This window comes from Populus nigra, chromosome 6 (assembly GCF_951802175.1).
Source record: "Populus nigra chromosome 6, ddPopNigr1.1, whole genome shotgun sequence".
Taxonomy (NCBI): domain Eukaryota; kingdom Viridiplantae; phylum Streptophyta; class Magnoliopsida; order Malpighiales; family Salicaceae; genus Populus; species Populus nigra.
The window spans coordinates 3,676,712-3,696,835 of record NC_084857.1 but is presented as its reverse complement, the minus strand read 5'-3'; the positions used below and the strand labels follow the sequence as shown (position 1 = coordinate 3,696,835).

The following is a 20,124-nucleotide window of genomic DNA, read 5'->3' as shown; positions in this document are numbered from 1 at the left end:
TGGTTTTATGGAAATACTATCGCCCCTGCCTGTGTCTGATCTTTGTGACCAAGCCAGTAACGTTTGGTTTGATTCCTATAAGTTGAGAGTGAACCCAGCTAAACTTCAATTCTCTAAACCTCCCCTGCCAACATCACCTCATAAACCTTTACCCAAACCTACATCACCTCATAAACCCTAACTTATGTTCAGAAATAACAGATCCTATGCTGAGGTACTCACATCCCAACCACAATAGATGGTCACAAAGACGAGGAGAATAATACAGTACAACTCCACAGATGAGGATAAGGAATGGTTGTATAGGAGCTTAGTGGGAAATATCTTGCCAAATGTGGATGTAGTAACACTGGAGGCAACGGTTTTAAAATTAAGTGTCAAAGCTGTGAGCTTTCATTTTTTGGGTGCTAGCCAGGTGATTATTACCTATGTGGATCAGTTAGCCTCAGTGCAAGAATGAAGGAATAAAGTATCTGTGCTGCATTCTCTATTCAGCAATCTCAGATAGTGGGAAACAAGGACTAGAGCATATTACATATTTGCTTGGATCTCCATATTTGGTTTGCCAATGAAAGGGTGGAACAGAAACTGTATCAATATTTTGCTTCAGAACTGGGGAAATATTGTAGGATACGACACTTCCTGTGTTAGTCAGGGGTCCATATCAGGTATTAGGGTTCTTATTCAAACCACAAAGATGGAACCTTTACATGATCAAGTGTTGATCCAGCTTGATGGAGTGCAGGTTGAGGTCAGTTTGAAAGAAATCAAAGGTGAGTTTATCCCCTCTCTCACAACAGTCAAACACTCCATGGATGTATCATTGTGCTCAACATCTGTGCTATCCGATGACGATGAAGATGATTTTTTTGAGGAAACTAATAGAGCAACAACGACTCACAAAGAGACAAAACAAAGACCTGAATTTGAATCTGAATTCACTGGTTTGTTGGGCACCCAAACTCAGCTTCCTAGCACACTCACCACGTCTGAAGTTTCACCATGGTACCTCTACCCAGAAATTACTGAAATCTGCAAACATGCGGTTTTATCTTATGAGAGTACGTACGAAGGCGATAACCAGTTAGCCTTGGTACCTTACGTATATGTCAAGGTGGATTCAGTTGCATGCAGAGGGGTGGCTATCAAAAAGTTTCTTGCTTTACTGCTAAGGATGAGCTGAATCAACATATAAATTATGACAGTGGACTCCTAAAGCAGATGGGCCGTAAGAAAAGCAGAAATCAACAAGCATTGGGCCATCTTTTACAACCTTCATCACTCCTATTGCTGATCCATATGAGCTTAGTGCTCTGGAAGTAGGAAACAGGAAATCTCACAGAAAAAAAGCAACAAAGCTCACACGCAGATCACACTCTCTTAGGAGGAGGAATCACGTCAAGTGGGAAAACAAAGCGGTAAGCAATCAGAGACCGTAATTGTTGCATACTTAGTTTCTGATAATGGGATAAAGAACAGAAATGTTATTATCAAAGCTGGTAAGGAATTGATTGGTGAGGATGAGGCAAGTAGTTCAAGATACAGACCCGACACCAATTCTGGTGATGAAGCAAATGAGCCTGCACATTCTGATAATAGGGCAGAAGCCGCTGCTTGCTGGGAAGTTGGACAAGCTATTCTCCAAGGGCATGACGATAGCACACATGACTCAGACACTGCAGGGATTCCTAGACCGAGAGCAGGAAAAGTGGATCCTAAGGAAGAAGCCGTGATTTGCTTCTGTAAATAGTCTGAAGGTATGGTCTCTGTAATCACTTCTATGGGTATTATAATTATATGGAATGTATGTGGTTTAGGGGGGAGAGAAAAAAAAAGATGTTTGAGGAATCTTGGTAGAAAATTTAAACTTCATATCCTGGGTATTTTGGAAACAAAATTGGAAACTTTGGATGATTTCACTATTACTGCTATATGGGATCGTCATACTAGGGCTTGGTATACAGTTCCCTTATTAGGCCTTTCGGGGGGAATATTATGTATATGGAATTCAGATATTTTTTGTGTCTCCAGCTGTTCTGTTGCTATGAATGGCCGTATTTTGCATATTGAAGGCACCTTCACTCGATCCAATCTAGATTGCCTAGTCTCTTTTGTATATGCTCCGAATGGTGGGAACCTGAAGAATGAGTTGTGGACTTATCTTGTTACATTCAGGGATAGTGTTAGCAAGCCGTGGTGTCTTGCGGGTGATTTTAATGAAACCTTATTCCCGTCAGATAGGAAAGGTGGCTCACAAATAACATCTTCCATGACAAGATTCAAAAATTGCATTGATGGTTGTAATCTTATGGAGCTCCCCTTAAATGGGAGAAAATTTACATGGTCTCGAGGTAATGTGGCGAGCCGTATTGATAGAATATTTGTATCGGGGGATTGGTTGCAGACTTTCCCATCATCTACCTTATTCGGTCTCTCAAAATATTCATCTGATCATAGGCCTCTGCATCTGTTGCTCGACTCTACAAATTGGGGCCCGAAACCTTTTCGCTTCATGAATTGCTGGTGGCTTATGTCTGATTTCAGGAATATGATTCAGAGCTTTTGGAGTTCAATCATGGTTTCAAAATCTGGCACAAGGAAAATGGTCTCGGCTCTAAAGATGTTGAAAGAGAGATGTCGACAGTGGAGTAAAGCTAATGTGGGAAGCATGAATAACAGAATTGCGGAACTGGAACTTGAAGATGACTCAATGGATCGTAAAAATGAGTGCAAGGTCTTGAGTGTTGATGAACTGAATAGAAGTAATTCCATTGCCTCCCGACTCAAAATCATGTATAGAGCTCAAGAGTCTGCCTGGCATCAGAAGTCAAGAATTCAGTGGTGTAAGCTTGGAGATAAAAATACTCGATTCTTTCATTTAGCTGCAACTACAAGACAAAAAAAGAATCAGCTTGCATGCCTGGAGGTTGATGGACATATCCTATCTAAACCAATCGATGTGAAGCTAGCTGTCTTTAACTTTTTTCGCAACCTATACTCCCACTAGAACAGACCTAGAGCTTCATGTTCAAACCTGGAATTCTCAAGGCTGAAGCCTTCATCCTCGGCTGCTCTTGAATTGCCATTTTCTGCAGAAGAGATTAAAACAGCTATGTGGGATTGTGATGGAAATAAAGCTCCAGGTCCTGATGGTATTAACTTCCTTTTCATCAAGAAAGCATGGAACATTATAGGTGAGGACATTATCCAGATGGTTGATGAATTCTATCGGACTAATCTCCTTCCTGCTGGTATCAATAGCACCTTTGTTACTCTTATTCCGAAGATTAAAGGTGCTAACAAGCTATCAGATTTCAGACCTATTAGTTTGGTTGGCAGCCTATACAAGATCATCTCAAAGATTTTAGCAACCAGAATGAAACATGTTATGCCAGAGGTCATCTCCCATCATCAAAATGCTTTTATCAAAGGGAGGCAAATTTTAGACAGCGTCTTGATTGCAAATGAGGTCCTTCCTTTCATTAAGAAGAAAAAGGGTAAAGCTTATCTCTTCAAATTAGATTTTTATAAAGCCTTCGATTCGGTGTTATGGGAATATATTAATGAAATCATGGCTAGTATGGGCTTTCGCAATAGATGGCGAGGGTGGATTATGCAATGCATATCAACGGCAAAAATATATGTGCTTGTTAATGGGTCTCCCACAGAGGAATTCTGCTTAGCTAAAGGCCTACGCCAAGGAGACCCTCTCTCTCCGTTTCTCTTCAACGTTGCAGTCCAGGGGTTGAGTTGTATGTTGCAGCGTGGCTGTGATTTGGGTTTGACTTCAGGTATAAACATCGGCAATACGGGGCTTGTCATATCTCACTTACAGTTTACGGACGACACCCTTATATTCAGTTCAGACTCTTCAAATAGCATGCAGAACATTAAACGTATCCTATTATGCTTTGAACTTGTCTCGGGGATGAAGGTCAATTTTTATAAAAGCAGCATTGTAGGTGTGGGTGTAGCAACTCATACATGTAACTTCACGGCTCAGCTTCTCAGATGCAAGCAGGATCAGCTGCCTCTCATGTATCTTGGACTCCTCATTGGTGGAAACCTAGGCAGAGCTACAATGTGGAATCCTATTTTATGGAATATTAGTTTCCGGTTGGCTTCGTGGAAATGCAGGTTCTTATCTATTGGGGGCCGTTTGTGCTTGATTAAATCTGTGCTCAGCAATCTCCCCATCTACTACCTATCTATGTTCCCCATGCCTGCATCGGTTGCCTCCATAATTGATCAGAAACTTCGATCCTTCCTCTGGTCTGGAAATGAGGAAAGACACAAAATATGCAATGTCAGTTGGGCCACTGTTACTCTTCCAAAACAAGCGGGTGGTCTTGGGATTGGTCCCTTAAGGGACAAAAACACAGCTCTGCTCTTTAAATGGTTATGGAGGTTTGGGTCGGAGGAATCAAGTATGTGGAAAGATGTGATCAAAAGCATCCACAACACCAATTGCTCTAAACTGCTGTTGCAAGCTCCTATTCCAGGAGCTGCAACTACATGGTCCCGGATTGTCAATCATTGTGTGAGAAATAATAAGCTGCAGGATATTGTGAATGAGCAATCTCTGGTTCTTATCGGAAATGGCAAGAAGACTAAGTTTTGGCTAGACTGCTGGCTTAATAACCACTGTTTAGCAGAGCACTTCTCTACTCTTTTCCAATTATCCAATGACAAAGCTGCCAGCATTGCTAAGATGGGAATGTGGGAAGGGTATGAGTGGATTTGGGTTTTTTCCTGGATACGTCCACTTCGGGGGCGCAACATTGGCTTGCTCGATCAGCTTTATGCAATCCTATCGACTGTACTCATGGACAAAGATGGAGAGGATAGACTAATATGGAAGGACAATAATTCAGGAAGATTTTTAGTTAAATCTCTCTGTGGATTGTTAAGCCCAAAGCCTTCAACAAACAATGCCTTCTCGTTTGCTGGAATTTGGAAAGGTATTGTCCCTCCTAAGGTAGAGATCTTTTGCTGGATGGCTATCATTAACAGAATCAACACCCGATGTATGTTGGTTCGAAGAGGTATATTGGGTAGCTCAGAATCAAATTGCCCTATCTGCCTAGTGGAGGCAGAATCGGTGGACCATATCCTGCTACACTGCCATAAGCATTGGCTCATTTGGTCCAAAATCATTAAGTGGTGGGGTTTAGTTTGGTGTTGCCCAAAGAGCTTCTCAGATTTGTGGTCTCAATGGACTTCCATGGTGCATGGTCATTTTCAGAGGAAGGCATGGTTGATGTTGTTCTTCTCAGTGGCATGGTCTCTTTGGCTACTTCAAAACGATCTGATCTTCCAACAGAAGACACCTGACTATGAATCAATATTCTTTCTTATTATCACCCGTCTATGTCTATGGCTAAAAGCTATCCATTCTGATTTCCCATACTCCCCTTCAGATCTGATCAGATCGGCAGATGGCTTACTTCGGTGGTCCAATGCCCACTCTTTTAGGATTAATAATATGTGGTCTCCTCCTATGATTAATAGCCTCAAATGGAACGTGGATGGCTCGTCTCTTGGTAAGCCAGGCCCCTCTGGAATAGGTGGTGTACTGCGAAATCATCATGGACATCTTCTCGGTTTGTTCTCTATTCCAGTTGGTATTTTAGACTCTAATATTGCTGAGTTAAGGGCTATTGTCAAAGCCATTGAACTTTCAACATCTAATTGTCTCTTCCACCATCAACACCTCATCATAGAATCTGACTCTGTCAATGCTATTAGCTGGATGAATAAGCCTCACAGCCGTCCCTGGAAGCATCATAATCTGTTCTCCTCTATTAATAGGCTGAAAGCATATTTTGGTTCAATCACCTTCTCACATATCTTTCGTGAAAGTAATTGCATGGCAGACTGCATGTCTAAACAAGGAATGCAGAGATCAAGTGAATTTGTTGCCTGGCTTTGACTCCACATTTTTTCTGTGGCCTTACTCTTGTATCTTCTCCCACTATGTCTTTGAGTTATTTTCGTTTTTGTTTTGTAGAGGAATGTTTAGCTTTGAGCTCATTCGGATAGCTATTCTAAGGTTTTCTTTGCTTTTGTTTTTATTATACTGCGCTTTATCCTATTTATGGTTTTTTGCCATAGTAAGATATTGTGTAGTTTCTGTACTACTCCCACCAGGCTTTGGCGTTTAAATAATACACACATCTTTCAAAAAAAAAAAAAACATTACAAAGGAATCCGTCTGCGGAACAGAATTGTTTTGCATTTGAAACAACAATCATCAGGTTTATTTCTTTAGGTAGTTGGAAGAAAGTAAACTTCTAGATTTTAATGAGTAGGATTAGCCACAACTGGGCTTCTTACTTGATGACCCCCATCATCCCAAACCAAAGATCCAGACAGTACAGTTTTACCCAACGTAGCTTCAACCGTGACAACAAAGGAAAGTTGCTGCCCAAGAGACTGGAAGGAAAGGACATCTGGTTCAATTTGGATATTAAGTCCACTTGGAGCGTTCGTGATTGACTTGTAAGTAGACGATGCTGATCCAACATTTGTGACAGTTCTATGGAAGATTCGAGTAATAGTTTTCCCGGATTTGGCAGACAGAGCGAAAGATGGGTAGTTTAGATCCCACACATTTCCATTTGTTTCTGCAGAACATGTGCTATTATCTCCGGTAATTAGTAGAAGTTGTGTAGCATTATATCCTTGTCCACACAAGAATCGAACATAATCAATCTCTCCAGCATCATATACTAGACCAGGATCAATAGCCTTTGCAGGATTTATATGGCCTGATCCATAAGCGAACTCCGCGTCATTGTTAATGCTAGAACTCATGGAAGAAGCTGCAAAGAATATTAGAAACTGAGACTCGGTTGCGTGTTTTGATGAAGTTCCTTAAATTAAACGTTAGTTCAATGTTTTATATGGTCGTATTTATAAACCTTGAAATCACTGAGATCATGCGCTCAAATTAATATGTTGTTGTAACTTGTAATCAAACCATTACCAGTTGTCATTAGGGCAGACTTAATGGCAGCAGGAGACCATGTTGGGTTAAATGCCTTGATATAAGCAGCTGCGCCGGATGCATGTGGACAAGACATAGATGTTCCGGAAAATATGTTGTATTTAACCACTCTTGTATCCCCTGGGCTTCCTGTTACAGTGGTTGCTTCAGACCATGCTGCCAAAATGTCCACTCCAGGGGCAGTCAGGTCGGGCTGCGCAGGGTAAAGAAGTTACAAACAGTGGAAGAGGTCCGCAGCTGAAGAAAGAAAATGAGGAAATGCTTCCAATTTACCTTGAGAAGGTCACTTGTTATCGGATTAGGCCCTCGTGAAGAAAACGAAACCACAAATGGGGCAGTTTCATCCTTTGTTTCAATGCTCTTCATTATAGTTGCCGTTGGTTCACTGGAAGGATATCACAACGAATCGAGAAAGTAACTGAACAAACGTTTTTTAAACTTCTTCTGCAATTTCACAAATATACAGTGGCAAAAAAAAAATACCGGTACCTAGTTGAGTTTATGTACTTCAAAAGATGAGCTCCATCACTTGAGCCCAAATACGAAACTGGTAAAGGAAAACTGAAGGCCACATCAGAATAATCATCTCCATTCATTATTGATCCAACTGCATGACTGGCTCTTGCCTCCTCCCCTCCACTGATCCGATCACAAAGAACGACTTTCCCTTCCACCACAGTGCTGTTCAACGAGTCCTGGAAGCAATACCTGCATTTTCAGGATAAACTTTGTAGATTCACAACACTGGATCATTCCATGTATTTGAATCGTAGATGTTAACATTTCTCAACTGAAGTATGTTGATCCAATTTCATTCTTTTCTTACCTGGATTCTGACCCGTTGTATCCTGCTGTCTTGTTTGGAGCATCTCCACCGTAAATGAATGGGGGCACAATATTTCCAGGCTCAAAAGTATTTATGGAGATTCCCTGACATGAAGAAGGGAAATGCAACAGTTATGGTCTAATCACCAGTTCAAAGCATGCCATATTGATCAATCAGTCCTATTCCTATATAAAAATTTCGAGGGTGGAAGGAGGCACCGTTAAAGTTTAAATATTCCTTTGTTTTTTGAGAGCTGAAACATTCATGCTCACCTCATAAATGGCTCCATTGCCTAACATCACCGAGGTCACAAACTTTCGATCTATGGTGCTAGCAGCCACAGACAGAGACCAAGGTGAACAATTTGAAATTGATTCAGGACCAGGACCTGAGTTACCAGCAGAGTTTGATGTGAGTATTCCATTTTTCATTGAATGGAAAGCTCCAATAGCAATTGAATCCTCAAAATAGTCCATGGGCCACCCTCCAACTGAGAGGGAGATTATATCAACTCCATCTGCAATAGCATCGTCAAAAGCTGCAAGAATGTCGGCATCTGAGCAGCCATCAGACCAACATATCTTGTACACAGCAATACGGGCAGAGGGAACCCCTCCTCGTGCTGTTCCTGTAGCAAGGCCTAGTAGGCTTGCATCACTAACCAATCTTCCTGCTGCTGTTGAAGCAGTGTGAGTCCCATGGCCTTCTGAATCTCTTGGGGAGGCAAAGTCTGCTGGATCTACTTTTCCTTCGCTATGGTAGTATCGAGCTCCAATTATCTTACTGCAAGCAATATTTGCGGACATGTTACAAGGTTAGGAAAATCCAGATTAGCCTAGTTGAATCCTGCTTAAGCCTGTAAAATGTGTTTACTTGTGTTTCATTGTGCAAGTTATATAGAGCTTTAGAGTTTTACTTGTTGCAAGTGAAATTGAAGGATGCCTGGCAAGTGCCCTTCCATTTGCTTGGAGGCGGACCATATCCTTCGTCATTAAAACTTTCAGACTCGGGCCAAATCCCTGTGTCAAGCATTGCCACAATGATGTCGCTTTCAGAAGTTGCTCTTGTAACATTCTGGGGGAAGCCCATGAAGTCCCATGATCTTGTTGTGTGAAGTTTTTTCTTCTGACTAGGAAACACAGACACTACACCGTCCAAGCCTGAAATTTGATTTAAAAAAAAAAAGGGAAGGGAAGGGAAGGAAACTTATTATGAAAACTTTACATAAGCTAACATAGGATTGTGTCTCAAGTAATATTTTATGATAATAATGCCTTCTCACCAGCCATTTTCTCTTTCTCCTCTTTGGTCAATTTAGCAACAAAACCATTGAAGCTCCTATGGTAGCTATGGAGCAAAGAATCTGATGCACCACTGTATCAAAATACAATCCATTCAAATGGTCAGGGTGTTACTCTATAATAGAGTTTGTTTTTCAAATAAAAAAAAACGTGCTCATTTGTTGAAAACAAAGATGAATTTTTCTAAAACACAAAATAAGAAATACATTAAGATTATAATTATTTTTTTATAAGAAAATCAAATCCATAATTTATAATAATAATATTAATATTTTATATTCATGATAATCTATTTGTATAATATTAGTTTTATTTTACTCAAATTAATAATTATCATGAAAAAGTTATATTGTTAACTCCAAAAAAAATCTTTACATTAGATTTTTGATAAAAATTAAATTTATGCAAATAACAAAATATGAAAATATAAAAAATAATTTTAATCTCTTAATTATATTATTAAAAATTGTTTGTTTATAAAAGAGTATTGTTTATGTTTTTTTTTTAATTTGAAAAAATTATAAAGGAAAATTGCAAAGAACCTTTAAGGTGTGTTTTTCAAACTAAGTAAAATTCGAAAAAAATTTGCGTCTCACAAGACTTATTTGAACAAAAAAATTCGAAATTTCCTTATTTTACTTAGTTTTTTAAAAACTGAAATATTACTCTGTTTTCGAATATGATCTTGGTACCTCACAAGACTTCATATCATGCTTGTCAAAAATAAAAAAGTTGCGTAAGTAAATAAAGAAAAAAAATTAATGAACTCCTTGGCTTTCCACATTCGCTCAATCACAAAAGAGATACTAATGCAAGTTCAAGTGTGTTTTCTTCCACTATGAAAATGTTACCTGCCCACGACGTTTTGTAGCATGCTGATGTGAAGAGCTGATACAGAAATATCACTCTTTGGGCGGTCTCCCATGTACACAACATAAACCTGCTTTCAGTAAAATGGCCTTTAATTAGTAATGAAATTATATGGAAAAAAAAAAGTTGTGGCAAAAATAAAATAACAGAAAGGATGGTGAGATAAAACACAGTGCCTTCTTGTCTTCATCGGACGAGCAATGGCAGCGAATAAACAGACTGCAGGTGAGGCTGATGAGGAGGAAACATGAAAATGAGAAATTGTTCGCCATCAGAGAAGACCCCTAAAAGCGAGAAGTTCTAGCTTGCTAGCTTGATGATGCCATGCAAAGGGGAAGAGCGCTTTATAGTAAATAGAAGAAATAAGAAGTCGTTGAATCCTGTTCTCCACCGGCTTCTTATCTTAAGCCAAATTCGGAAATCGCTATTACAATCTTGGAGTGTTTTGCCACCAGCCGGATTTAATTATACATCTTAAGATAACAACCTGGTATAGTGTTTAGTGTTTAACCGGTGTGCTTTAGACGTGGGTTTGACTATAAGATCGTGTCTCATGAAAATATAATAATTAAATAAAAAAATTAATATTAAGGAATGAAATTGAAAAGGAAAAAACAAAGAAAAAAAACAAAGCAAAGTAGTATTCCAATGAATAGTATTTTGCGATGAGGGGTACAGTAAAACCCTCTCATAAGATCACGATAATCTAATGAAAAGTAAGCAAAATAAACCATAAAGTTTAATTCTCAATCAAATCGATATTAAAAGATGAAATTAAAAGAAAAAATCTAATTAAAAAAAATATGAATCTTAACTCGTCAAATCTGGTATCCGTATTATGATAGTATGAAAACTAAATAAAAAAAATTAATATTAATAAACTAAATTAAATAATAATCTTTTCTTGGTTTCATGAGAGTATTCTTCCGGTGGGTGTTCGTTAGGGTCATAGGATGTTCAATTTTGAACGTGGCAAATATTCTGGTTAGGTTTCCTGATTGTCAAAGGAACCAAGGGCCCTCTTCTTCTTCTTCTTCTTCTTCTTCTTCTTCTTCTTCTTCTTCTTGTGTTTTGACATCTGATTTGTTTTTTCAGCTAGGGAAATATAACGGTAAAGATTTTAGAGTTATACCGTGCGATCTCAAGTTAATGGTGATGTTAGCAGTTTCATTTTCAAAATTTAAATTTTATCAATACTTGGGGGTTTGTTTGGGATTGGAAATAGATTGTATTTTTAAAAAAATTTAAGAATTTTTATTTAATTTTAAATTATTTTTTTATGTTTTTTATTGTTTTAATTTTAATTTGCTAATATCTAAAATAAAATTTAAAAGACTAAAAATAATATTATTTTAATATATTTTTAAATAAATTTTTTTAAAAAAGTAATTTTTATCGTGCTATAAAAAAGTACTTGATATTATACTTTGAGGATTACGATCACATGCACCAATAAAATAAATGTTTTTTTATTTAGATATTCAAATAAAAACTGAAGTGTTTGATAGATTTGTTTTTGTAATTTTGTTATGGCAATATTCTTTTTCCATGGAAATATAGACAACAAAAAGATTATGAAATTGAATAGTTTCCTTTTCTTTCGTCCGATATTTCAAGTTGAAATTTTCATTAAAAATTAAAAAAAAAATTATTATATTTTTAAATAAAAAATAATTTAAATCATCACACGCTCCCTGAACCTACCTCAGTGCTCTCTTGGAGCAACGAGAGCGCATAACCACTAACAACTCCAACAGTAGTTGAAAAGTCAGCGCAAGGGAACTAAGAAAGAAACCAGTAAACGGTAGCAGTGGTTTCCTTGGAGTAACAAGGAAAAAAAAAAAAAAATTTAAGGAGTCTGAGATGGTCAAATAAGATTAGGGCACCTAAACTTCCGTGAAAAAAGGAGTATAGGGCACCGAACCATGTCCTTTGCTTTCTGCCAGTACAAGACAAAGAAGCCCAACATGGCCCACATAAAAAGGCCTTCAGTCCACTAGCATCCAACCCATAAAGAATCTACGGGTGAATGTGGTATTTATTATTCAGAAAAAAACAATGACTTGGGTGAACGACATCAATCAATTTATAACAGATCAGTCACCAAGTTACCTTGACTTGAAAATACAACGATGAATTTGGTATTATTAAAAAAATCAAATAATGAAATTTTCCACCCCCATCGTAGTAGTAGAAAAGTCAACAAAGAATAATCTGTATGTGGTTAAGTGAGCTCCTCAGCATCTCTTCCATGACAGCTCTCCTCCGCAAGACTGCAAACTTCTCCCATCGTCAATGGAATTCCTTGGAAGCTCTATCTCTTACACCAGCATCAGTAATCGTAACGCCATTCATGTCATCGTCCAGCAATATTCTCAGCTTATCATCTCTGGAGCCATTGGCATGACCGTTCATCTTCACCATCATTTACTGATAAAAATCAGATCACTCCAAAATACACTCACGTAATATCCTCGATAATTATTCTTCCACAAGGATAGATCAGTGAAAACGATAGATTGAATAATCTACCATTCGAAAACAAATTAGATTGCTGCAGGCAGTGACACATGCATGCCTTGTTGGGCCATTGAAAATCAAGGACCATGGTCCATGGATTTATCTACACTGTTTGCAACTGGAGATGCTTATCAAGGATCTATGTATCCTGGCCCAAGGAAATCCAAATAGCCATGAGACCCATGGGCTAATTTTAACTGGAACTATGGCAAAATTGCAGTGCAAAATTAAGCCCGGCCTCCCAAAATTCAAGACAAAAACTTTGAGCTTATAGGTACAGAACTGTTAGAGAATAATATAAATCATATCCTGGAACCTCACTCAATAGTTTAAGCTATTGGGTTGAGATGGTTCTTTGACATGGTATTAGAGCCTTGATGACCAAGTGGTCTCGAGTTCGAATCTCACCATCCTCATTTATTTGATAAAAAATTAAGCACAAGGTAATATGGGTCTGTACAAGTTTCAAGTCCAAAGGACTTTCACTTGAGGGGGTGTGTTAGAGAATAATATAAATCATATCCTGAGACCTCACCTAATAGCTTAAGCTTTTGGGTTAAGATGGTTCTTTGACAAAAACGAGGCCGAAACAAGCAAGACCTAAAAGCTTACACAAGAATGAGGATAGCCTGGTGCAAAGGTAATGGTTGGTGAGGTTCCTAACATCACAAGGCTATCCCTTGCTTTGCTAAGAAATCAACGGCAGTAGCAAGCTGTCCTCTATATTTGGTGTGTTCATTGCTATACCCCATCACAAAAAAGGACTTTAAAACTCATCAGCCAGTGCTTGATGAGTCCTCAGCTCCTAACACAAGGCAATATTTAAGGCTACAGTTAAAAAAAGAGATCTGCTAGACTATTAATTTGATAAAGTTATGCTTAGGAGATGGCCAAGGATAGCCCAAGCTACCCTATTAATTTGTCCAGTAACTCAGCAAGGAGAAAATTTTCAGACTAATACGACACACAATCCTTGATTTCTTTATCCTTCTTCCATCAATACAAAACTCAAGATTAAGATTTTGAAATCAAGGTGTATTTGAAAGTATTTCTCTACTTTTGTCTATCACGTTGCATATCTCGGCCAAAATGAATTCTTTAATTTAAGATTTATTAACACATTCAATTTTGATACTAACAAGAATATAAAAATTACCAGGAATATTCCGGAATAAATTATTCCTAGAAATTCTTATACATTATTTATGGTGAATTCTATGACCTCCATTTCAAAACCACGTAGGCTTCTTCTTTGATAAATCTTCCTCTAGGAGGATATAAAACTCCTTTGGAATAAATATCTGCACAAAGTCCTCTGGGGTGTTGACGGAGGACCCTCCAAAGATAAAGTCAGTACTAGAAATATTTGTGTAAAAACGACAATAATAAAGATATTAAAGAGCTTTTATGAAGGTAGAGAAAATGTTAGGGAAGAAGATCTAGAGGTGAGGGGAAAAGGCTGAGAATGTGTTTATGTCTTTGGATATGTCTCTCTCTTTTTTTGTCTATTCCCATTTTTTTTATATTACATGATTCGAACTATCTCATGCAATGTAGGAGAGGTAGAAAAGAAATCTTGTATGGTTAAGATAATATTATTTTATTACTCGTACCATCACATTTAATCAATGTAAACATAGACTGCTTATTCATATTTAATGGGATTATGATGGGCATTAGTATAAAATATGGAAAGTTCAGTGTAGAGTGACCCTTCAACCATACACTCAATCTGTGGGATGTTGGGTGCAACTCACACCCTAAGCCCAAGAGCAATCGAGTCCAACTCGTGACTACATCCAAGAATGGTCAGAGACGACCTTGCCATAACCTACCATGGAGCTGGGCGTGGTTGTGTCCCTAACCCAACATAGGGACATATATATTGACTGAAGTAAAAATAGAAAACCCCCCTTGACATTGTTATTCACAAATTCTTTTAATCACCTAATTGGTTGTTAGTGCATGCAAACTGAATACCATAAGGGGAAGTGTTGAAGACTTGTAGTGGCAATGAAGATGATAACAAGTCCTATCAACTCGTAGAGTCATAATTAGGATGATATTTTTTGTCAACTCCACTTAATTCTGTAACATAGCATTTTATTGTATCTTATCACTAAATTTATCAAGTGTTATAGCCAAAAAAACCGTTAGGATCTGCAAGAGAATAGTCTGAAAGTGCTTCCTTTTTTTTGGTACAATATTCTTGTAATCTCCCATGCCTTAGCTTTATTACACGAGCGTACATAATTAGGTGTCTTGTTCATGTAAGAGCGATGATTGTAAGTATCGCTTGATGTTGTTGAGTTAGTTTTGGTGACTAGGGCTAGCAATGTGGTTCTTCACATGAGTTCGATTACAAGCCACCAACCACAACACATGATATCAGTGTCATCTAAGATTTTAGCCACATGATATCCTGCAAAAAATATTGATTAATTACAAAGTTTCTCAGGCTTTTCTTGCTGATTCTAAATTAAATAGTCATCAATGTATTATTTCGAAATAAAATATATGAAAAAGAACAATATAATTTCTAATTCAATCATTAAATCAGGTTAAAATTTTATAAGCATATTTTATTGGTCCAGTTTTTTTGGTAGTCAGCTAACTATAACAACATGAGATTATTTTCTTGTCCAAATTAGGTTTAGAAGATGATGTTTCAGAATTTATTTTTATTAACGGGAACTCTTTGTTGATAAGAGACCAGATTTTGAAGGAAGAAACTAATTAATAAAAGTAGCAAGTCTTCAGTTATTCTGGCTGGATTTAGTATCTGGAAATGCAATGCAACTCTGTAGCAACATGGAGAATGGGCACCGGATCACTTGATTTGCAAAATGTAAAATTGCAAGGCATGCAATCCCTGTATTAATAGATTAGATCCACAAGAACTTAATTGCCATGTGAGTAGATTGAACTTTATCTATCTCAAGGTAAGAGAAAAACATTACAAAGGAATCCGTCTGCGGAACAGAATTATTATGCATTTGAAACAACAATCATCAGGTTTATTTCTTTAGTTAGTTGGAAGAAAGTAAATTTCTAGATTTTAATGAGAAGGATTAGCCACAACTGGGCTTCTTACTTGATGCACCCCATCATCCCAAACCAAAGATCCAGACAGTACAGTTTGACCCAACTTAGCTTCGACCGTGACAACAAAGGAAAGTTGCTGCCCGAGTGACTGGAAGGAAAGGACATCTGGTTCAATTTGGATATTAAGTCCACTTGGAGCGTTCGTGATTGACTTGTAAGTAGATGATGCTGATCCAACATTTGTGACAGTTCTATGGAAGATTCGAGTAATAGTTATCCCGGATTTGGCAGACAGAGCGAAAGATGGGTAGTTTAGATCCCACACAGTTCCATTTGTTTCTGCAGAACATGTACATGTGCTATTATCTCCGGTAATTAGTAGAAGTTGTGTAGCATTATATCCTTGTCCACACAAGAATCTAACATAATCAATCTCTCCAGCATCGTATACTAGACCAGGATCAATAGCCTTTGCAGGATTTATATGGCCTGATCCATAAGCGAACTCCGCCTCATTGTTAATGCTAGAACTCATGGAAGAAGCTGCAAAGAATATTAGAAACTGAGACTCGGTTGCATATTTTTGCTGAAGTTTCTTAAATTAAACGTTAGTTCAATGTCTTATATGGTCTTATCTATAAACCTTGAATATCACTGAGATCATGCGCTAAAATAAATATGTTTCTGTAATCAAACCATTACCAGTTGTCATTAGGGCAGACTTAATGGCAGCAGGAGACCATGTTGGGTTAAATGCCTTGACATAAGCAGCTGCGCCGGATGCATGTGGACAAGACATAGATGTTCCGGAAATTATGTTGTATTTAGCCACTCTTGGATCCCCTGGGCTTCCTGTTACTGTGGTTGCTTCAGACCATGCTGCCAAAATGTCCACTCCTGGGGCAGTCAGGTCGGGCTGCGCAGGGTAAAGAAGTTACAAGCAGTGGAAGAGGTCCGCAGCTGAAGTAAGAAAATGAGGAAATCCTTCCAATTTACCTTGAGAAGGTCACTTGTTATCGGATTAGGCCCTCGTGAAGAAAACGAAACCACAAATGGGGCAGTTTCATCCTTTATTTCAATGCTCTTCATTATAGTTGCCGTTGGTTCACTGGAAGGATATCACAACGAATCGAGAAAGTAACTGAACAAACGTTTTTTAAACTTCTTCTGCAATTTCACAAATATACAGTGGCCAAAAAAAAAATACCAGTACCTAGTTGAGTTTAAGTACTTCAAAAGATCAGCTCCATCACTTGAGCTCAAATACGAAACTGGTAAAGGAAAACTGAAGGCCACATCAGAATAATCATCTCCATTCATTATTGATCCAACTGCATGACTGGCTCTTGCCTCCTCCCCTCCACTGATCCGATCACAAAGAACGACTTTCCCTTCCACCACAGTGCTGTTCAACGAGTCCTGGAAGCAATACCTGCATTTTCAGGATAAACTTTGTAGATTCACAACACTGGATCATTCCATGTATTTGAATCGTAGATGTTAACATTTCTCAACTGAAGTATGTTGATCCAATTTCATTCTTTTCTTACCTGGATTCTGACCCGTTGTATCCTGCTGTCTTGTTTGGAGCATCTCCACCGTAAATGAATGGGGGCACAATATTTCCAGGCTCAAAAGTATTTATGGAGATTCCCTGACATGAAGAAGGGAAATGCAACAGTTATGGTCTAATCACCAGTTCAAAGCATGCCATATTGATCAATCAGTCCTATTCCTATATAAAAATTTCGAGGGTGGAAGGAGGCACCGTTAAAGTTTAAATATTCCTTTGTTTTTTGAGAGCTGAAACATTCATGCTCACCTCATAAATGGCTCCATTGCCTAACATCACCGAGGTCACAAACTTTCGATCTATGGTGCTAGCAGCCACAGACAGAGACCAAGGTGAACAATTTGAAATTGATTCAGGACCAGGACCTGAGTTACCAGCAGAGTTTGATGTGAGTATTCCATTTTTCATTGAATGGAAAGCTCCAATAGCAATTGAATCCTCAAAATAGTCCATGGGCCACCCTCCAACTGAGAGGGAGATTATATCAACTCCATCTGCAATAGCATCGTCAAAAGCTGCAAGAATGTCGGCATCTGAGCAGCCATCAGACCAACATATCTTGTACACAGCAATACGGGCAGAGGGAACCCCTCCTCGTGCTGTTCCTGTAGCAAGGCCTAGTAGGCTTGCATCACTAACCAATCTTCCTGCTGCTGTTGAAGCAGTGTGAGTCCCATGGCCTTCTGAATCTCTTGGGGAGGCAAAGTCTGCTGGATCTACTTTTCCTTCGCTATGGTAGTATCGAGCTCCAATTATCTTACTGCAAGCAATATTTGCGGACATGTTACAAGGTTAGGAAAATCCAGATTAGCCTAGTTGAATCCTGCTTAAGCCTGTAAAATGTGTTTACTTGTGTTTCATTGTGCAAGTTATATAGAGCTTTAGAGTTTTACTTGTTGCAAGTGAAATTGAAGGATGCCTGGCAAGTGCCCTTCCATTTGCTTGGAGGCGGACCATATCCTTCGTCATTAAAACTTTCAGACTCGGGCCAAATCCCTGTGTCAAGCATTGCCACAATGATGTCGCTTTCAGAAGTTGCTCTTGTAACATTCTGGGGGAAGCCCATGAAGTCCCATGATCTTGTTGTGTGAAGTTTTTTCTTCTGACTAGGAAACACAGACACTACACCGTCCAAGCCTGAAATTTGATTTAAAAAAAAAAAGGGAAGGGAAGGGAAGGAAACTTATTATGAAAACTTTACATAAGCTAACATAGGATTGTGTCTCAAGTAATATTTTATGATAATAATGCCTTCTCACCAGCCATTTTCTCTTTCTCCTCTTTGGTCAATTTAGCAACAAAACCATTGAAGCTCCTATGGTAGCTATGGAGCAAAGAATCTGATGCACCACTGTATCAAAATACAATCCATTCAAATGGTCAGGGTGTTACTCTATAATAGAGTTTGTTTTTCAAATAAAAAAAAACGTGCTCATTTGTTGAAAACAAAGATGAATTTTTCTAAAACACAAAATAAGAAATACATTAAGATTATAATTATTTTTTTATAAGAAAATCAAATCCATAATTTATAATAATAATATTAATATTTTATATTCATGATAATCTATTTGTATAATATTAGTTTTATTTTACTCAAATTAATAATTATCATGAAAAAGTTATATTGTTAACTCCAAAAAAAATCTTTACATTAGATTTTTGATAAAAATTAAATTTATGCAAATAACAAAATATGAAAATATAAAAAATAATTTTAATCTCTTAATTATATTATTAAAAATTGTTTGTTTATAAAAGAGTATTGTTTATGTTTTTTTTTTAATTTGAAAAAATTATAAAGGAAAATTGCAAAGAACCTTTAAGGTGTGTTTTTCAAACTAAGTAAAATTCGAAAAAAATTTGCGTCTCACAAGACTTATTTGAACAAAAAAATTCGAAATTTCCTTATTTTACTTAGTTTTTTAAAAACTGAAATATTACTCTGTTTTCGAATATGATCTTGGTACCTCACAAGACTTCATATCATGCTTGTCAAAAATAAAAAAGTTGCGTAAGTAAATAAAGAAAAAAAATTAATGAACTCCTTGGCTTTCCACATTCGCTCAATCACAAAAGAGATACTAATGCAAGTTCAAGTGTGTTTTCTTCCACTATGAAAATGTTACCTGCCCACGACGTTTTGTAGCATGCTGATGTGAAGAGCTGATACAGAAATATCACTCTTTGGGCGGTCTCCCATGTACACAACATAAACCTGCTTTCAGTAAAATGGCCTTTAATTAGTAATGAAATTATATGGAAAAAAAAAAGTTGTGGCAAAAATAAAATAACAGAAAGGATGGTGAGATAAAACACAGTGCCTTCTTGTCTTCATCGGACGAGCAATGGCAGCGAATAAACAGACTGCAGGTGAGGCTGATGAGGAGGAAACATGAAAATGAGAAATTGTTCGCCATCAGAGAAGACCCCTAAAAGCGAGAAGTTCTAGCTTGCTAGCTTGATGATGCCATGCAAAGGGGAAGAGCGCTTTATAGTAAATAGAAGAAATGAGAAGTCGTTGAATCCTGTTCTCCTGCACCGGCTTCTTATCTTAAGCTAGCCACTCGTTATTTTTTCTATTACAAAAATATTAGGAGTCATTGTGAAGCTCGCCAAATTCGGAAATCGCTATGACAATCTTGGAGTGTTTTGCCACCAGCTGGATTTAATTATACATCTTAAGATAACAACCTGCAGGGATAGTGTTTAATTTTTAACCTCCCGTTTCGATTTGCCGCCTTTGGAACACTATGTTTATGTTTATTTATTTTTATTTTTATTTTATTAATATAAGTATTCGAGCTAGTTTATATATATCTTAACTAATTTTATAAATTCTAAAATTAACAATAATATAAATTTTTAATAGTTTTAAGATTTATGGAATTCAAACTAATAATCTTAAAAAAAAAACAAATTTAAAATTTTATCAATTAAATTACATCTTTTATGTTATTAATATGTAATTTTTAATCTC

The 20,124-nt window shown here is 37.4% G+C and overlaps 3 protein-coding genes across 3 annotated transcripts; 1 reads left to right on the top strand and 2 right to left on the bottom strand.

Moving 5' to 3' along the window:
* The first annotated feature begins 238 nt into the window (after nucleotides 1-238).
* LOC133696560 (uncharacterized) lies at nucleotides 239-5,932 on the top strand. Its single transcript, XM_062118778.1, has 6 exons — nucleotides 239-415; nucleotides 509-1,093; nucleotides 1,324-1,418; nucleotides 1,480-1,742; nucleotides 2,073-2,926; nucleotides 3,008-5,932. The coding sequence occupies exons 1-6, from the start codon at nucleotides 239-241 to the stop codon at nucleotides 5,930-5,932; spliced, it is 4,899 nt and encodes a 1,632-aa protein (XP_061974762.1).
* Nucleotides 5,933-6,152: 220 nt separating this feature from the next.
* LOC133696996 (cucumisin-like) lies at nucleotides 6,153-10,510 on the bottom strand. The gene is made up of 10 exons (XM_062119309.1): nucleotides 10,183-10,510; nucleotides 9,988-10,076; nucleotides 9,118-9,209; nucleotides 8,752-8,995; nucleotides 8,108-8,618; nucleotides 7,836-7,939; nucleotides 7,499-7,717; nucleotides 7,283-7,394; nucleotides 6,989-7,202; nucleotides 6,153-6,824 (listed from the first exon to the last, which is right to left on the bottom strand). Exons 1-10 carry the CDS (start codon nucleotides 10,276-10,278, stop codon nucleotides 6,301-6,303), a joined length of 2,205 nt encoding a protein of 734 aa, XP_061975293.1. The 5' UTR covers nucleotides 10,279-10,510; the 3' UTR covers nucleotides 6,153-6,300.
* Nucleotides 10,511-12,298: 1,788 nt separating this feature from the next.
* Nucleotides 12,299-19,646, bottom strand: LOC133696559 (cucumisin-like). Its single transcript, XM_062118777.1, has 11 exons — nucleotides 19,469-19,646; nucleotides 19,274-19,362; nucleotides 18,404-18,495; nucleotides 18,038-18,281; nucleotides 17,394-17,904; nucleotides 17,122-17,225; nucleotides 16,785-17,003; nucleotides 16,568-16,679; nucleotides 16,274-16,487; nucleotides 15,621-16,114; nucleotides 12,299-12,421 (listed from the first exon to the last, which is right to left on the bottom strand). Exons 1-11 carry the CDS (start codon nucleotides 19,562-19,564, stop codon nucleotides 12,299-12,301), a joined length of 2,298 nt encoding a protein of 765 aa, XP_061974761.1. The 5' UTR covers nucleotides 19,565-19,646.
* Between the last annotated feature and the right edge of the window lie 478 nt (nucleotides 19,647-20,124).

Coding starts and splice junctions, on each gene's coding strand:
- LOC133696560 (XM_062118778.1), top strand. CDS start 239: ATGGTCACAAAGACGAGGAGAATAATACAGTACAACTCCACAGATGAG. Junction 1,419..1,479: donor TCAAGTGGGAAAACAAAGCG/GTAAGCAATCAG, acceptor GATAAAGAACAG/AAATGTTATTATCAAAGCTG. Junction 2,927..3,007: donor ATCAGCTTGCATGCCTGGAG/GTTGATGGACAT, acceptor TACTCCCACTAG/AACAGACCTAGAGCTTCATG.
- LOC133696996 (XM_062119309.1), bottom strand. CDS start 10,278: ATGGCGAACAATTTCTCATTTTCATGTTTCCTCCTCATCAGCCTCACC. Junction 9,210..9,987: donor CTACAAAACGTCGTGGGCAG/GTAACATTTTCA, acceptor ATTTTGATACAG/TGGTGCATCAGATTCTTTGC. Junction 7,203..7,282: donor TAACAAGTGACCTTCTCAAG/GTAAATTGGAAG, acceptor TACCCTGCGCAG/CCCGACCTGACTGCCCCTGG.
- LOC133696559 (XM_062118777.1), bottom strand. CDS start 19,564: ATGGCGAACAATTTCTCATTTTCATGTTTCCTCCTCATCAGCCTCACC. Junction 17,004..17,121: donor TACAACGGGTCAGAATCCAG/GTAAGAAAAGAA, acceptor CTGAAAATGCAG/GTATTGCTTCCAGGACTCGT. Junction 16,680..16,784: donor AAGTACTTAAACTCAACTAG/GTACTGGTATTT, acceptor ATATCCTTCCAG/TGAACCAACGGCAACTATAA.